General features: G+C 56.7%; 1 protein-coding gene across 19 annotated transcripts; it reads left to right on the forward strand.

The window, feature by feature from the left end:
- Positions 1 to 1,935: 1,935 nt before the first annotated feature.
- Positions 1,936 to 17,282, forward strand: TNNT2 (troponin T2, cardiac type). 19 transcript variants are annotated; one of them, XM_088017212.1, is made up of 17 exons: positions 1,936 to 1,979; positions 2,935 to 2,945; positions 3,053 to 3,064; positions 5,420 to 5,446; positions 6,013 to 6,033; positions 7,473 to 7,538; positions 7,908 to 7,943; positions 8,847 to 8,880; positions 10,459 to 10,461; positions 10,726 to 10,786; positions 11,039 to 11,155; positions 12,040 to 12,117; positions 13,163 to 13,273; positions 14,501 to 14,610; positions 15,137 to 15,227; positions 16,856 to 16,896; positions 17,237 to 17,282. In XM_088017212.1, exons 1-17 carry the CDS (start codon positions 1,942 to 1,944, stop codon positions 17,280 to 17,282), a joined length of 903 nt encoding a protein of 300 aa, XP_087873338.1. In that variant the 5' UTR covers positions 1,936 to 1,941. The 19 variants fall into 19 exon arrangements, with proteins under 19 accessions (XP_087873338.1, XP_087873331.1, XP_027975992.2 ...); XM_088017205.1 differs by lacking the exons at positions 6,013 to 6,033; positions 10,459 to 10,461 and adding an exon at positions 14,134 to 14,139 and having other exon boundaries at positions 1,942 to 1,979; positions 3,050 to 3,064; positions 5,417 to 5,446; positions 11,039 to 11,161; XM_028120191.2 differs by lacking the exons at positions 6,013 to 6,033; positions 10,459 to 10,461 and adding an exon at positions 14,134 to 14,139 and having other exon boundaries at positions 1,942 to 1,979; positions 3,050 to 3,064; positions 5,417 to 5,446.
- The last annotated feature ends 932 nt before the right edge of the window (positions 17,283 to 18,214 follow it).

Genomic DNA, 18,214 nt, shown 5'->3' on the forward strand with positions numbered 1-18,214 from the left:
GAGGCCCCTTCAGAGTCCCTCAGCCTGAAAGTGGCTGCCTAGCAGCAGACATCACCCCACCCCGCCAGAGCAGGGACTGTCACTGGGTGTCCTCAGGTGGGTGCCTGGGGCGCCACTCCAGAAGAATGTGCAGGGAGAGGTGGAGAGGGTGGTAAGCGGTGCTCTGTGGTCCTGTCCCTGTGGCTTGGGTCAGAAGTTGGTGGCTGGCATGCTGGCTGCTGGTGGGAAAGCAGGCAGGGGCACTCGAGAAGCCTCACTGAGGCGGCCGCCCTCACACCACCTTACCCCTCTCCTCGCTCGGGCAGATGGACAGCTTTCATGCTGCCCAGCTCTGGGGGGCGCCGTTCACCTCTCAGCCAGTGTGAATGGCGCCCCTGGGCCATGCGTTGCTGTGGCCCAGGAGGGTTGGGTTATAATAGGTATTCATCAGGGGTCTGCTCCGGGCCAGGTACTTTATTAGCTCTGAGCCCCACAGCCACCCCAGAGGAGGAGCCATTTCACAGAAGAGGGGACTGAGGGGGAAGGAGGTCACAGGCAAATGTGAGATGGAGCCAGGATTCACATCCGGATTTGTCTCGCCTCTCCCTGTAATTGCATGGAAATACAATAAAGCCTGACATTGCCTCGTGCCTTCCACTTTCCTTAATGTCCACTTACTCCTCATAAAGATCCCTGAGCAGCCAGGATGCGTATGCTCTATCTCCGTGGTTCAGAGGTGTTGAACAAAGACTTGCCCAAACACACTCAGCAAGCTGATGGAAGAGGATTCGAATTGTCCTTTCCTATCCCAGTTAAAGGAGTATCTCAGATTGAGTTCCCTGGGCAAACATTCTTTAATTGGAATTTGTATTGATCAGCGGTAGTTTAATGTGCAGTCCTGAGATGATACGGGTCCCGTGTACACTTTGCCCAGTCCCCTCAACGGTACATGTGCACATCTGTGGTACGGATCACAACTAGGACATGGACTTCGCTACAAACCATAGCCTTACGCAGACTTCCCCACCTCTACTTAGACCAGGTGTATGTGAAATTCTCTATGGTTTTAACCTGTGTAGGCTCATGTGCTCATCACCACACTCAAGACACTAGACCGTTCTAAAACCACAAAAGTCCTGTGTGTCTTTTTAAAAATTTTTAAGTATTCTCTACACCCAAGGTGGGGCTTGAGCTCAACATCCAAAGATCAAGAGTGGCCTGCTCCATGGACTGAGCCAGCCAGGTGCCCCTCCTGTGTGCCTTTCATCACCATGCCCACCTTCCCTCGCCTTCTTCCACCCCCCACACAACCCTCGACAAGCACCAGTCTAGTCTCCACTTCTATAATTTTGCCATGTCAAGAATGTTACATAAGTGAAATCATGTGAATTGGCCCTTCCTCCTCCGTGAGGGTAATTCCCTGGAGATTCACCCAAGGTGTCTCGCGTACCACTGGTTTATTCCTTTTCATTGCCGAGACATAGTCCATGCTATGGATGTGCCACGGTCCGTTGAACCAACCGCCCGGGGGGAACTTTGTGCGGTGATGAGCAGACCCCATGGAGGGGGGCTGCACAGCTTTGCTGCCTGAATGCCTGGCAAGGTTGTGGGCTGGAAAGGTTGAGAAACTATAGATACGTTGTTTTGAGAGTTACAGTGATTTGCACCAGAACAGGACATTCCAAAATGTCCTTTGGACATTCCTCTGCCTGTTGAGGGGCAAGGAGTGAAATGGGCATCGGCTGGTTGCCCTTGCGGTGATGTGGGGGTTACCATCCTCCCCTGACAGAGGAGGACGCAGGCTCCTCACTGCAGGTCACAGGGCTGAGGAGGGGCGGGCTAGCTTCACCAGCCACCCCCCCACCCAGGGCCTCTCGGGGTGGTAGCCTGGGGCTGGGGAGGACGGGCTTCCCCTTCTGCCCATACTGACATTTTTCTCTTTCTGGAGGGAGAGCAGAGACCATGTCTGACATGGAAGAGGTGGCGGAAGAGTACGAGGAGTGAGTATCTGGAGCATCCTGTCTGGGGTGCTGGCCCCTTCCCTATCCCGCCCCTCACACCTGGCCCAGAAGCCAGCTGGGATGGGGAGGGGAGCAGCTGTGCCCGTTCTGGGGATCTGGCCTCTGAGCTGCGGATCCTGGGCTGACCACAGGCTGGGAGACTTTTGGAAATAAAGAAAGCCCAGCTCCCAGGGTCAGCTGGCCAGGAGACTAGGAGGCAGAAGAGCTTAGAAGGTGTGTCTCCTGAAAACGGATCCAGAGACGTTCAGTGACTGTCCCGCAGCCACAGAGCTGATCATACCCCATAAAACCCAAATCAGAATTCACTGTTAGTACTTCACCTTGGAACCATATTCCTCCCAAAGTGCCCTGTCCACCGCTCTTGGGGACACCCTGGGGGTGGGACACTGGCAGCCAATCTAACAATGATCTCCTAGAGGGTGATGCTCACCAGGGAGGATGCAGAGGTATCAGGATATCAGGATACAGAGCTCCTACCCTCATGGAATTTGCTCTCCTATGGGATGTTAAGATGTCAAATATTGGAAGTAATCAGCCAAGACAGGCCGGGCTTGGAGGGTGGGCTGTGGGTAGCGCAGGAGCTCTAAGGAGGGGGAGAGCAGTGGGGGCTGGGGTAGTCAGGCTTACCTGCGTCGGATTTGGATAGGGAGAGAAGGGTGAGGGAAGGGTGTTCTAGGGTACAGCCTGGCAAAGCTCAGGGCAGGGAGAGAGTTGTTAAGTGGGCAGATGCTGGAGAGACCAAGCAGAGGTTTGCTGGGGACTGTGGCCGGAGGCCCTGGATGAGAAGACTGGGGTGCCTTTGTAGGTGGGCCTAGGAGGGTGAGCTCCACGAGGCAATGAGGGAAATAAGGAATGGACTTATCTTCGGGGAAAGGCTAGTGTGTGCATATGGGGTGCGTGTGGGGTGTTACTGACAACATCTTTTGCACGGCAGGGAGCAGGAAGGTAAGCACACTCTTGTGTACTCATTTGGATGAAGGGCAGCCTGGCTGGAAACTGACCCACCTCTTGTCTCCTCTCTTGCGGCCGTGGTCTTCTCTCCTGAGCAGAAGAAGCTGTGGAAGGTACGGAGCTCGGGCGGAGGGAGGGCCAGAGAAGAGAGACCCCGGGAATCCAGCATCCTGTCACTGCCCCTCACTCCTACCTGAGCCAAGATCCACGGCTCCTTAATGGGAATCAGTCCTAGCCTTGGTTGCTCAGGTCTTAAGCAAAAGGTTTAAACCTGTTGTTGACTGTCCATCATTTTGTTCACACAGAATCACCACTTTTTCCAATTAATTATTTTTTAAAAATTTTTTTCTCTAATTTTTTTCAACCATGGAAAATTAATGCATGTACAAGTAGCAAAAATAGAATTACGCACCCCCTGCCCCGCTTCTCCAAGTGCCCAGCATCTGGCTTTAACAATCATCAACTATGGCCAATCTTTTTTCATCTATGCTTCATCTCCCCTCAGTTATTTCAGAGCAGACATCCCAAATCATCCCCAGACTTCATATCATTTCATGCTTAAAGTTCAGTAGGCACCTCTAAAAGATAAGCACTGTTTAAAGAAAAACATAACCATGACACCGTTATCAACCCTAAAAACATTCAGCTTCATCGTTTTTCAAATGAGATTATGGAAGTGTTCAGTTATCTGAAACATTTTAAAAAAGATTTTATTTATTTATTTGAGAGAGAGAGCGAGCACGAGAGGGAAGGGGAGAGGGGGAGGGGGAGAGACAAGCAGATTCCCCAGTGAGCATGGAGCCCAACGCTGCGCTCAATCCCTGAGATCATGACTTGAGCTGGAACCCAGAGCTGGAGGGTTAACTGACTGCGCCACCCAAGCGCCCCTCTGGAACATTTTAGATAAGCATGAAGACATCATTATCTTTCGAAAGTCCATTTTGACCCATAGACCCATTCCTACTCTGATCTGTTCTCACAATTCTTTCCTCAGCTTTATGCCTCATATCCCAGTGAAAGAACACCCTAACCTTCCTCTCTTCCTGAGTGCTTGACACGTGGAAGCGACTAAGAGGCCTCACGCCAGTCCCCACCCAGCCCCTCAAGGGGCCCAGAATAGCCCTCAGTCCCCTCAGGCTTCTGCGCCCCAGGCGGGTTTCATCCTGCCCCTTAGAGGCTCAGCAAATTCTTAGAAGTATCATTTCAGCACACAGCGTGTGGACATCAGGAGAAGGGGCTCCCTGAAGGTCTAGGGAGAGAGCCAAGCACTTCAGTAGCTCTCCCCCTTCTTCCTCATGCCTTCTGGGGAAAACGAGGAGCCTCTCACACATTTAAGTCTATTCTAGGGTGCCTGGCCAAAGAGTAGACACCAGAGCAACTCACGGGGGAAACTGAGAGGGGCCACTGGAGTCACTTTGGTTTTCAAGGAACACCAAATTATGTCAGAAGCTCTCCGAAATATTTTTTGAATCAAAAATCTAGCTGGCTCCACTTTTTTGTTGTGTTCCCTGCATACACTCTCGATACGGTGAATTTTCCTCTGCTTTGGAGGACTTGCCGGCTCGTGAATTTTAGGGGGTGGTATTTGAGATACAGACCTTGGAATTTGGGACTAATCTGCCTTCTACACACAGTAGGCTTTGGCTGTGAATTAACAAAATAATTCTCTGCGGCGACGGTGGACTGAACTCCATGTAGCATCTGCCTTGCTTGCAACGAATGGACTCCACCTGCCTCCCACCTAGCTAAGTCCCTGGCTATAAATGGCCAAGAAGGAGCAAGGTCTAAATGGATGGCCACTGAGCCTACAGAATGGACAACAGCTTGTTGTTGTACCAATTGCTGTAAGCTCTTCCTTTGGGCAGGTATTTGCAGACTGTGTACTGGTCTGTTCCCTCAGTGTTATAATGCTGTGCCTTCCTTTGACGGGGGCTACTCCCTTCAGCCAGACCAGGTACATCTGCCCTGTGCCGTGCTCTCCAGTGGGGCTTTCACAACTGTGGCTCCTGGAAACTGGGGATGTTCTGTGGGATATCAGAGAGGCTCATTCAGGGTGGGAACATGGGAGAAACTTGATGGCAGTGCATTGTTCCCACTCTGCTCTTCGGGGCCTCTGTCTCCGTGTCTGGAAGCAGAGCCGGGAACGGCCAGTTACCCCTTACTGAATGACTCCCAAGTGCCAGGTAACAGCTAGGTGCTGCATGCACGGTAGATCATTTCATCCTTACGTCGACGGAGAAGGGAGGATGATTATTTCCATTCTACTGACAAGGCACCTGGGAAGCTGCTGAGAAGGGAGTTGCCCAAGTTGCTAGACGTGGTGAATCAGGAATCGGAACTGGAGCTTAAGTCCAAAGCTCACGCTCAAAACCATGCTCTGTCCCGGGCTCCTGTTCCCGCGCTTCTGCTCCCAGACTAACCCGTGTCGCTTCTCCCCTTTGCTGCGGTCACCCCCTGACTCCCAGAAGAGGAGGACTGGAGAGAGGACGAAGACGGTAGTACAACTTTTACTTTCCTGTGCTTTCTGCCCCCTGCTGTCCTGAGCCTGGCCCTGTTCTGGGGCGGGGCGGGGGGGGGGGCGGGGGCGGGAGCGGGGGGGGGGCAGGTGTGGGTCAGTCACTTCCTCCCAGCCTCAGAGGGGCCAGACCACTGCTTCTTTCCCTGGCTCCTGATCTTCCTCCTGGGCTGGGTGGTGGTGGGAAGGCCCCGGGCTGGCTTGACCCCCAGCCTGCTCTGAATGTGGCCACAGAGGGGGACTAATGTCTGGAATGAGTGGGCTTTCTCTGCCCCTGCTGCACACACTGGGCCCTCCCTCTGAGCTGGACAGCACCCAGGCAGGGTGGCCAGGGCGTGAGGGGTCTGGGGACAAAGTTATCTGAAGAGCAGCTGGGGGAACTGGAAATAGCCAGAGCAGAAAGGACATGACGTCAGCCTTCAAATGTGCCCTGCTGTGGGGTGGGGGCGGGGGGGCGGGGGGCTTGGACTTGTTCCCAGGCCTGAGGATAGGACTAGGGCAAGGGGGACAGACTTGGGCTAAAGTTTAGTAAGCGCTTTCTCATAGTCAGGTCCCAAGATGCAGTGGGTGGTCTGGGGAGGCTGGGAGCGCCTCAGTGGTGTGTTACCTGACCACTGGATGCGGATGGGGGGTATTCCACAGAGAAGTGAAACATTAGATGGGATGGGGGAGGGGTTAACAACATGGCCTGAAGAGGACCCCAAAACTGGCCACACTCTTGCTGGCCAGCCTTCTACTCTCACCCCTTCTGGAAGGATCTTCTTTGAGGTAAGGATCCTGTGGGGATCAAAGAAGAGGCATCCCCAGACCCAGACCTAGGAAAAAAGAACAGAGAGCATCAGGCAGGCAGAGTGACTGGTGGCCGGTGTTTCTTTCGTGACAGCCCCTCTCCCTCCCGCCCTGAGGCTTTTTCTTCTCCCTCTGCCAGGAGGCCGCCACATGTCAGCGCATCCGTCAGTGAGCATTCCCAAACACCTCCTACAGGCAGAGCCACGTGCCGGGCCACATCCTGTCTTATCTGTCTACTCCAAGTGCCTGACTTGGGTGGGGTCCATATCCTACCAAGCAGAGGGATGAAAATAGAAAAATCCTACCAACTCTCTGCACAGTACAAATGTCTACAGGGTGGGCATCTCATCCACCCACCCACAGTCTTGCTGGTTTGGTTTCTTTTAGATACAGCTAAAGGGTCCCTAGAGTTCCTGAGTTCAGGGCAGGAGCTTTCCCAACAGTGCACCTTAAGCAGGATCCATCCTGTGGTGTCAGATGGAACATTTGGGGTGGAAAGTTGGGGAATGGGGTGGAGTTGTATTTCCAGGGGGGCTGTTGGGGAAAGGCGCTAAGCAGGGCAGAAACAGCTATTAGCCACCAGACCTCCCCCGCCCCCAGCAATGAGCCTTGCCCGGCTTGCAAGCCCTTCTCCGCTGGTACCCGCAGCACCTACCACACCCTAACACACTCCTACCTCAGACTTCTAGCCCTCCCAGTGGCTTTCAGGTAGAGAACAGGTCTCCATGCTCAGAAAGGCCCACTTCCAGTCCCCAAACTCCGGGAGAGGCAAGTTTAGAACAAAAGGACTCTTCACAGGCCTGATCATGCCCTTCTGTCATGGTTGACCAGGGTCAGCAAACATTTTCTGTAAAGGAGCAGATAGAAATATTTTAGGCTTCGTGGGCCACACAGTATCTGTTGCAACTACTGAACTCTGCTGTAGTAAGGCAAAGGCAGCTATAGGCAGTATCTACATGGATGGATGTGGCTGTGTTCCCATAAAACTTTATTACCAGAACAGTCTGGAGGCCAGGTTTGGCCCTTGGGCCATAGTTTGCCAACTTCTGGTTTAAACCCAGAACTGAGCAGCCCCTTGCCATTCATATCGGTGACCCCAAAATTCATCTGGATCCTGGATGTTGCTAACTTCCGTCCCCAGCCTTCTCTGATCTGGGTTCTGCCTGCTAGCCTAAGTAGGGGCCTGGGTGTTCACTGTGTCTGGCTCGCTTCTCCAGAGCAGGAAGAGGCGGCAGCAGAAGAGGCTGAAGGTGAGGCTGAGGCGGAGGAGACCAATGCAGAAGGTAAGGGTCTGTCTGGGATGAGGGTGTGAGGGGCTTTGTCCTGGGGCTTCGGGACGTGGCAGGAGCCCCCCCAGAGGCACTCCTATGGTGCTAGGAAATGCACCTGGAAGCCGCGTTCCAGCCTGCGCAGCCGCACATCTTGCCTGGGCTGGGATTCAGCTGCCAATGGTCCGGTCATTGACCTTGACTGTGTGCTCCTTTCATGTCAAGCAGAGCCTTGGGCCCAGAGGCATGTGCGTGAATAGACATCCCCTGACCACGGGAGGCGGCAGGGTGCACTTTGGTTAGGACCCGTGTGCGGGGAAGACTCTTGGCAGGGGGACTTGAGCCTAGAACAAGGACCTTATTGATGTCTCGTGTTCTGTTTAGGAGATGGACAAGAAGGGGAGGCTAAAGAAGCTGAAGGTAAGGATTGTTGGACATCAGGAGAGAGGTATTGGGGTGTCAAGGGAACCCCTATAAGCAGCTTTGGGGGGAGACTGACCACAGGGCTTCCTCCAGGGAGGTGGGCGAGGAGGAGCTCAGGGGAGGGGAGGACAGAAGTTGGTGACCATGCAGGTTTTGGGTGTTGGGCTCCAAATCTCTGTCCCCCTCATTCCAGAGAAGTTGCCTAGGTAGTGCCCTGTGGGAGAGGGGACCAAGGTCCAGTCCCCAATCTGGGCAGGGCCCCCAGAAGTCATCTACACATACAAGCCTCCTGGAACTCAGGCAAAATCACTTGTAACGTGTGGTGTCTGTGGGATGGAATCCCAAGACATAGACGGTCCATGTGGTGGGTCACTGTGGTGGTCCTTGTCATGTGGCAGGCTTTGGAAAGGGTGCAGTGGTCCCAGTCACGTCTCAGGAGGGGAGGAGCCAGCTGGGTCTTGCCCATCAGCTTCCCTCCTGGAGGTCAGGAAGTCCAGGGAGCACCCAAGGAGCCCGAGACCTGGGTGAGGACCCTGACGCCAGGATCCCCTGGGACGGTGCCGTGGGACCCTTCCTCACTGGAAAGCAAAGCTGCCTTGCCCAGAATTGGCGAATGAGAAAGGTCTTGGAAATTTCACTCTGGGAGTGTGTGCTTCCTGTTAGGACCCAGCTGTGCCCTGAGATGTACCCCCTGGGAGCTGCTATGGGAGAGCAAGTGTGGGGTCTGTGACCCTGCTGCTTGAATTCTTCATGATGCTTCTGGAACCAGGGACCCCCGGGGCTAGAAGGAATTCACTGTGCAGAGGGGAAATGGAGGCCCATGGGTGCCCAGCTCATCAGGGGCAGAGCTGGGACCAGATCTGGGGCCTCCTGACCCTGTGGATCTGTGCTTCTCTCCAGATGGCCCAGTGGAGGAGTCCAAACCAAAGCCCAGGTGAGTGGGACACACCTGTGGTGAAGCCCTGAGGGGCAGGACAGAAGTGCAGTATGGCCCAGTGGTCATGGGCTGGGGGGTGTGGCAAGCACAGGCCTGGTTGTACAGGTTGTGTACTGCACAAGAGTCGGCCTGAGGGAGAGCAGGGACTGAAGTCCACCCACACTCCATTACCAATTGCGTACCATGTCGTGGACAGCACTGTGTTCATCTAGAGGAAAGGGGTGGACTAGTTGCGGCCCTGGACAGATGCCCTCTCCTATCCCAAGGCTGGAACACCTTCCTCTGTAGCTCACTTGGCACCTGAGGGAAGAGGGAAGAAAATCTGGGGGAGGGACGCCTGGGTGGCTCAGTCAGTTAAGCATCTGCCTTCGGCTCAGGTCGTGGTCTCAGGGTCCTGGGATCGAGTCCTGCATTGGGTTCCCTGCTCGGCAGGAAGCCTGCTTCTCCCTCTCCCACTCCCGCTGCTTGTGTTCCCTCTCTCGCTGTGTCTCTCTGTCAAATAAATAAAATCTTTAAAAAAAAAAAAAGACACACCATGAAAAAAGCGGCTAGTGGTGCCGCATTCCCTCTCACTTTGGCAGACAGCCGATGAGCCCAATGTGTGCTTAATAGAAGACTCCCTGCTGTTTCATCTCCAGTAAAGCTGGCTTCCCCCCGGGGGATGTAGCGTGGGGAAGCACACAGTGATCATTAGTGGTACTGGTTTGGTGCCACTGCCTGATTCCTGCTTGGGTCTCAGCACCTTTCCCACCATTGCCTTTGCACCGTTAGGAAAAGTGATGCACAGCCACGAGCCGGCCGACTGCACTCTGGGAGGCACTGCCGCGGACAAGCACAGGGCAGCCCGCGATGGGGAAGGGGTGGTCTGTCCTGTGAGGTCCACCATCACCTCCTCCTCCTGCTCTGGCTGGGAGAGTGAATTTCACCCCCATCCCCACCCCCAGCTGGGTTCCCTACCTCTGCTCCAGTGGTTTCCATCTGGGTGGCTGGACCGGCAGCGAGCAGCCAGTCAAATAAATAAAAATCTTAAAAAAAATAAAAGAAAGAAAATCTGGGGGAGCCAAGTAATGACACTGTGCCAGCCTAGGTGTTCTCACAGTGTCACAGAGGGGCGGGGCAGGGTGGCTTGGTGCCACACATGTGAAAGCACCTGCAAGCTGTGGGTGTTGGGGGAGGGGGGAGCAGGGGTGGGAGGGGGTGGCCAACTAGGGTTTCCCTTTCTGCGATGCTCAACCTGTTGGCGGATGGCATATCTGCCCACACTCTCAGGCTTCTCCCTGTTTCCACGGGACCTCCTGAAACCAGCCCCGGAGATAATCCCAGCTCTGCTCATTTGTCCAGAGCCTTTCCCTTTCCTGGCCACTTGAGTGGCCACTGCAGTATCTCATTTCAGCCCCGCCCAGACCTGAGGGCAAATGGGGAAACTGAGGACCAGAGCCCACTGGACCTGGTGTCACAAAGCAAGCATGCGTTGGGGCGGGGACCAAACCACAGGACTCCAGGGCTCATGGGAGATCCTGTGGGGTCGGCCACATGTGTCGTAGCTTCTCTGCTTCCTAGCTGTGTGGTTTTGAGCAGGTCCCTACCTCTCTGAGCCTCAGGTGTCTTTGGCGAGATGGGCGGTCCTACGTCGCGGGTGTAGGGGGAGGCTGAAGCGAGAGGGCACGTGTGAGTCTGGTGACCCCGGGTGCGAGGTTGCTGTCCTTGACGGTCGTGTGGCTTCACTACTGTAGCCCCGCTTCCGCAGGAAGGGGAAGGGCCCTGCCTGCCCAGGGCACCCACAGTCCCCTGGGGCCACGGAGGGGATGACATTCACGGATTCCCTCCTCTTCTCTCCAACAGGCTATTCATGCCCAACTTGGTGCCGCCCAAAATCCCCGATGGGGAGAGAGTAGACTTTGATGTGAGTGTGTCTGTGGGGAGAGCGGAGGCCCTGAGGAGGCCTGGGGGCCTGGCGGGGGGTGACGTGGCAGGTGGGATGGTGTTCGGCACAGGCCTGGCCGGGCATGATCCTGGGTTCAGGCCACCGCGGCCCCTTCCCGGGCCAGGCCCCCAGCCTGCCCATCCCTTCTGCTTTGCGGAGGGTGCTCCCTACCCAGCCGCTGTCCTCTGGACCCGTGGGTGCGGCAGCCCTGAGCCTGCTGTGCATTTGCAGGACATCCACCGGAAGCGCATGGAAAAGGACCTGAATGAACTACAGACGCTGATCGAGGCTCACTTTGAGAACAGGAAGAAAGAGGAGGAGGAGCTCATCTCACTCAAAGACAGGATTGTGGGTGTCTAGTCTCCCATGGAAATGCCCCCCAGAGGCTGTGCACTCTGTCCTCCGCCCTCTGTGTTAGGCCCCACCTCCTCCGGGCAGCCTTCCCTGGGGCCCCTGACCCTGTAGGAGAAGTGGGCTCTCCCTCAGGATCCCTGCGGCCTGGAGCCGCTCTGGAGGCCCTGCGCTGTGGTTTCTCGGGTCCCCGCTTCCCTCCCCATCAGACTGGATGGTGCTTGGCAGCTGGAGCTGCTGATTGTCTCTGGGTGCCCTGGGCTCTGGCTGTGGGATGACCGGTCAGTTGGCTGTCGTCCCACCTCGGGCCCTGCCTTCCTCCCACTGGACCCAGCTCCCCCCACTAACGCAGGGAGGGTGATGTGGCCTCTGCTGGGGGGAGGGGAGGTTATTTTGATTCCTTTGTTTTCCTCCCCACCACACTCGCTGCCGTGTTGGCACACAGCTGTGCCGCTCCGGCTGGCCCCCCGCTGAGGATTCGGCCATCTGTCGGTGAACACGCAGCAGGGGCCGGGGCCAGCATGGGGCCAGGGGCATGGCACTCAGGGGAGACGGGAGAAGCCCGCCTGACATTTGTCAGATCGTTGAGGACAACCCCATGATGAGTGATGGTCAGTGTAGGAACCTCCGCACATGCCCGCTGTGGCCTGTCTTTATTTAGCCAGGGCCTTTGGACCTGTCGAGGGGCTGTCTGCGTCCACGCCCACAGAGGTGGCTGAGAGCGGGAGCCCTCGGAGGCAGGGCCTGCCCTGCCCTGAGACTCGGAGGGGAACATCCCCCGTGGGCTCTCCTGCCACCGCTTTCCCCACTTGGTCCCGGCACCTCGGATGACACCTCTTCCCTGTGCACACACTAGGCAGGCTTGGCCTCTCTCCCCACAGGAGAAGCGGCGGGCCGAGCGGGCCGAACAGCAGCGCATCCGGAATGAGCGGGAGAAGGAGCGGCAGACTCGCCTGGCTGTGAGTGACCCCTAGTCCGAGGCCCACAGACCCCCCCACTGCGCTTCCCGCTCCTTCCAGACCCCCCAGGCCCCTCTCTCTTCATACACACTGATTCAGTCCACGAGCCCCTGGTGGGGTGCTGGGCATTGTTTGGATTCTGATGATACACAGTAAACAAGACAGAAATCTCTGGGTCCTCCCGGACTTACTATTTTATAAGACCCTCCGTCCAGCAGTTCCATGTCTGGGTATTTACCCGAAGATGAAACCACGAATTCGGAAAGATATCTGTGCCCCATTCACTGTAGGCTTCTTTAGAGTAGCAAAGACATGGAAGCAAGCCATGTGTCCGTCAATGGAGGAATGGATAAAGAAAATGTGCACACACACACACACACACACACACAGAGGAATAGTAGCCATAAAAAAGAAGGAAATCTTGCCATTTGTGAGAACATGGATGGACCTTGAGGGTATTATGCTAAGTGAAATAAGTCAGACAGTGAAGGACAGATACCGTAGGATTTCACTTATATGTGGAATCTAAAATGAAACAAAACCAAAACCAAAACACCAAGCTCATAGATACAGAGAACAGACTGGTGGTTGCCAGAGGCAGCAGGTGGAGGCGGGCAAAATGGATGGAAGGGCCGAAAGGTACAAAACTTCCATTATAACTCAAGCAGGTCCTCTCCAGCCCTCCTCCCGGCCCTGTGCCAGCTCCCTGGGAACGGAAGGGCCCATGGCCCTCTTCCTGTATTGCTGCTGGAGGTGGATCCAGGGCACCAGGCCTCCTGTGGTGGGGCTCCCTGCCTGAGGTGGGGACGGGAGCCACACCTGGGAATCATTCTTCCCTCCTTCATCAGCAAAAGTCTTCAAGCTCCCGTGTGCCGGGCCCTGTGCTGGGGGCTCCCCTCAGGGGGCTTCTTGCCTGGAGGAGAGAAAGCGCCACTCAAACGGCCCAGAAAGACCACGGACTTCAGCCCAGTGTCAGGGGTTTGTGCCCCCACCCCTGATTTGCTCTCTTCCTCCCCCCCTCGCCCCCACCCCACGTGGAAACCAGGAAGAGAGAGCCCGACGAGAAGAGGAGGAGAACAGGAGGAAGGCCGAGGATGAAGCCCGGAAGAAGAAGGCTTTGTCCAACATGATGCACTTCGGGGGCTACATCCAGAAGGTAGGTCAGGGAGCAGCAACTGTCTTCAGGGCGTCCTGGCATATGGGGAGGAGTGGGGTGTCCACAGACTTCAAGTCGGATCCCAGGAGGAAATTCCCACCTGTGTGTGAGACCGAAGCCTCCTCCTGCCCCCCCCCCCCGCTCTCTGCCTGACTGTGGCTTTCCCCAGGAGGGGCCTGCTGGGGTGGGGGCTGCAGGCAGAGGTCTCCCCGCCCCCCCCCGTGTCAGCGGTGCCCGGGGGGCCCCCAAGCTGGCTGGCGCATCTGGAAGAGCCCTGTGCCTAGAATCAGAGCTCTGGTACCGCTGTGTGGCCTCGGGCAAGCTCAGAGCCTCAGCTAGCTCATCTGTAAAGTCGCTTTAATGTTGTCTGCCCTGCCTGCTGGGAGATCAGATGGGCTCCCGTGGCAAGCATCTGTGTCCTACACAGCTGTGAGATGGTTTATTCCTGCGGACTCCCTCAGCTCCTAGTTTTTGTGCCCCACTCCTGCTAGGTACTCCGTTCTCAAGGGAGGAGAGGAAATAAAACATTGATTTTCTCTATGCAGTGGAGAGATCAGAACATTTTCTTAGATTTCTAAAGTCCCCAGCTCAGAACCAGACCCGGCTGCCTGCCTCCGCCCCCACAGCGACCATCCAGCCAGACTTCTGGCGTGGCCCTGCTCTCAAAACAGTCCGTGCCTCACCCCCAGACTCCCGTCCTAATAAACAAGGTGGCCTACAGCCGCATCTGAATCACCTTCTCCTCTCCCCTGTCTCTCTGCCTTTGCCTTCGGCCTTGTGCTCTGCTCTCTCTCTGTGTCTCTGTCCGGGTCTCGTTCTTTCTCTCTGGGCCTCTCTCTCATGGTGTCCTGGCTCTGCAGGCCCAGGTGGGTACAAAAACCTCTAACCCTCTTCCTCCTCATGGTTTTGGGGGCTCCCTGGGAGGGGAGGGTGCCTAGTTGGAGGGGAGGAGTGTGGAGAATGTGTAAGTGGGAGGAGGGAGCCGGGAGAGAGACGGAAGAATTTGGAGAGGCAAAGGAATGCAGGACTGCAATGGCCCTCCTCGCCCCTGCCTCAGTTTCTCCTGGAAATCCCTGCAGCTGATGGCGTGGGTGTCTCAGGAAGAAGAGGGTTAGGACCTGGTCCTTCTGCACGCCTTGCCTTACTCCCTGTTGGGTTTGGGGAGGGTTAGGGGAGAGGGGGGTTGTGTTCTCTCGCCAACGCCCCCCTGCTTATCACCCTCTCCAGACGGAGCGGAAAAGCGGGAAGAGGCAGACAGAGAGGGAGAAGAAGAAGAAGATTCTGGCCGAGAGGAGGAAGGTGCTGGCCATCGATCACCTGAATGAAGATCAGCTGAGGTGGGGGCTGGCGGTGCCCAGGGCATTGCTTATGTCTGCGTGGGGAGGGCAGGCGGGGCAGAGGGCACATTCTCCACATGCACCACCAGGGGGCGCTGCCACACCACATATTTTTTTCCAAAGACTGTTCCGGTGGGAGTTGGGAGGGAGCCGGTCAGGCCATCTCAGTGCTTTGCCTCCAGGGAATAGGGAAAGAGAACCAAACAGGCACCTCACCCCTCTGAGCTTCTCCTTACCCACCTGCATCCACGTGGTGGGAAGGGGGATTGGACTATGCTCTATAGTGCTAGAAGGGCTTTTCCCTCTTCCCCCTGAACTCTGCCCTAGCGGGCCGTGGTACCTGTTCCTAAGCACTGGGCACTGCCATCTGGGCCCCATGCTGAGCCAGGTGGGCTGGGGGTCCCATTAGCAGGCCTGGAGGTGGGAGGGAGGGCTGGGGCCTCTGGGGGCTGGGTCAGATTTGGGATAAAGGCCCTTCCTTATTGTTCCCTATCCCTCCCCCTCATCCCCACTCTGACCGGTGCAGGGAGAAGGCCAAGGAGCTATGGCAGAGCATCTACAACCTGGAGGCAGAGAAGTTCGACCTGCAGGAGAAGTTCAAGCAGCAGAAATACGAAGTGAGCCTGCTCACTGCTCCCCTCCCCCATCCCATGCTCCTCCTGGTTTGATCCCGTCCCGCACTGCTGCTGCCAGTCAGGCCCCTTTCCCCGGTCCCTGTCATTCATCACCCACGCCAACTCACACACCTGCCCGGGTGTCTTGTCCCTGACAAGGCTGCACGTCCACCACTGGGCTACAGCTTGTTGGAGAAGTCTGATGGATCACTGGCTGGGGCTGAGCAAAGACCCATTTCTGGGGTTCCAGCCCTGGGCGGGGGGGAGCTCCCTGCCTTCTGTCCCTGAAGGCCTTGAGGCAGCAGCTCAGATGCACTGAGCCAGATGGGAGGAGCAGGATGCACAGAGCCAGGCCTCCCAGTGGAGAGGAGGCCTCACCAGAGATGTAGCCCCTTCACCTCCCTATATACCCTGAGGCCCTGGTGTGGGCACAGCCAGCTGAGCCTCAGGCTCACAGCCTTGAGGGTCCCAGGTGTACAGACAGCCGGCAAGGATCGGCTCAGCCGGCACAGGTCCTGCACACTTCCCCAGAGCCCTTCTGCCTCGAGGAGTCCAGCTTCCCTTTTGGGGCCTGCTTTTCCTGCATCTCCCATGCGATGGGCCCCTCCTCTGAGCACAGCTCAGGCCCCTGTGGCAGCAGAGAGGCAATTTTGTGCAGTGACAGTGAGCGTGGACTTTGGAGCCACACTGCCTGGGTTCTGTAGCTAGCTCTGCCCCTTACCGGCTGTGTGACCCTGGGCAAGTCACTTACTTTGCCTTGTTTCTGTTTCCTATCTAAATGACAAGGATGCCGGCAGGCCCTATTTCACAGGGCTCTTGTGACGGTTACAGAGGTAACAGTAGTAATAATAACAGTAAAAACGTGTTCCAAGCACTGTTCGCGCACTTTTACATGTATCAAGTTATACCTCACGGTAATCCTATGGGCTAATATTTGGGAAACTGCTCATAACGGAACAGAAAATGCCAGGTACCCCACTAAGTGCTCGGTAGCTATTAGCTACGATTACAGCCTCTCTAGGCCTGGGCCTTCCTCTTTTCCCCTGGTTCCATATTTAATTCTGCAACTGGCCTGCCGGGCTTAGATTTGGCCGAAATACAGGGCGGTGAACTGTGGGTGTGGCCCATGGGGGTGCTGCCCCTCTTGAGCAACTGGGTAGGAGTGCCTGGGGAGGGGGGTGTCTCGGGCCGGGCTGGGGCTGTTTGGAGGGCTTCCTGAGGCCCAGCCTTGCACCAGCTTCTCAGAAGGCCTCTTTATGCCACCCTTGTCCAGAACCCTCCTTGGCTCTGGGACCCCCACAGTGACAGGCCGGTGGGGTGGTCAGGAAGCCTCTCCTCAGCTTCTGCGTGTGGGACCCGGGCCCTTTTGGATCTCTAACCGGTCTGACCCTCACAGCTTTGCTGCCTGGCCTCCTCTCCACCTCTCCTCCTCCCTCCCCTCCCTCTTCTTCCTCCTCCCTCCCTCTCCTCCCCTTCCCTCCCCTCCCTCCCCTCCCCCTCCCTCCCCTCCCTCCTTCCCCTCCTCCTCCCTCCTCCTCCACAACTGTGTTAAGGCGGCTTCTCCCTCACTCCCAGCCACCTGGGACCTGAGTCAATGAGCTCCAAAGTTACTCTGTCTTTCCCACTTACAGATCAATGTTCTCCGAAACAGGATCAATGATAACCAGAAAGTGTGAGTTTCTAGGTCCTTCCAACACCCAGCCCTGCCCCGTCCTTCCCTGTGTTCCAGCCATCCCACTCCTCCTCTGAGGGCTCTGGCTCCCACCCCTGCCCCCTCCCCTTCAGGGCACAGCCTGCTTCAGCCTTGGGCTTCCCCATGGTCACTGCTCAGTGGGGAATGGAGTGCAGGGCCCCCAAGTACTCCCTCCAGCCTGCTGCCCTACTGTACATCTGGAGGCAGCTCCAGGCTGCCCCTCTCAGCCCTCTGCATCAACCCCCTCAGGCTCCTCCTTGTGGAGACCCGCTGCCCTGGCCTGGGTCCCGCTTCTGACTGGGCCCTGCTTCTTTTGCAGCTCCAAGACCCGCGGGAAGGCCAAGGTCACCGGGCGCTGGAAGTAGGGGCAGCAGTTCCCCTTCACCAGAGATCCTCGCTCTGTGCCCGCCCTGCTCGCCTCCAGCTTCTGGGGCCCTCCTGGGCACGGGAGGCAGACTTGGGTCTGGAAACCAGGAGCTGGCCTGGCTGGGAGCTGTTGTTCGTGCTTGTACCCCCACATGCCCACGCATGCCGATAATAAAAGCCAGCACGCATCGCATGCCTTGTCTGTCAGCTCGCCTTCAGAGCGAGGGAAACTGAGGTGAGAGCCTGTCTCACAGCGAATCAGGGCCGAGAGCAGACCCTCAGGGACGCAGGCCCCTGGGAACTGCCGAACTTACCTGCTTGGGGAGGGGAGAGGGTGGCTGGCCCCCAGGGAGGCACGGGCTTACTCAGGGCCCAGGCCTCACGACAGCAGAAGGGCTTGTGATGGGAGCTGCTGTGAGTCACTTTGAGGCCCACTGGGGGCAAGCACTGAGTGCGGGGACAAGCGTTCCTGTTCCTGTGTGAGTCACTCCTTGGGAACAATGGAGGCCTTTTTGGATGGGCCTGTTTTCTTTCTCTTCCTGGCAGGGGACTAGGAAGCAGGCATCTGAGGGGCAGGGAGCTGATGAGGGAAGAAAGAGGGCTGGTTTCATCAGGTAGCTTTTCAGGCAGAGATGAGCTGCTGAGAGGCATGGGCTGGTCCCGCCATTTGCAAGTCCTCTAGGGCTTGAGCGCAAACCGGGGCCCACAGGGTCCCTGAGTTGAAGAAGACAGCATGGTGGCATTGAGCCCAGGTGGCAGAAGGGAAACGATGTGGGATGGGAGAGCACCTAACTCAACAGCTCCCTAGAGGAACCCCCTGAACGTGGTGCCGCCATGACTCTGCTCCAGCTGCTCCCTCTGCCTGGAAGGTCTTCCCTCAATTCTCCATTTGTCATCCACCAAAGGGAGCCCCACTGTCCCTGGGAAGTCT

This window comes from Eumetopias jubatus, unplaced genomic scaffold, assembly GCF_037043125.1.
Source record: "Eumetopias jubatus isolate StellerSeaLion01/CBP00866 unplaced genomic scaffold, mEumJub1_p1.0 scaffold_12, whole genome shotgun sequence".
Lineage (NCBI taxonomy): Eukaryota > Metazoa > Chordata > Mammalia > Carnivora > Otariidae > Eumetopias > Eumetopias jubatus.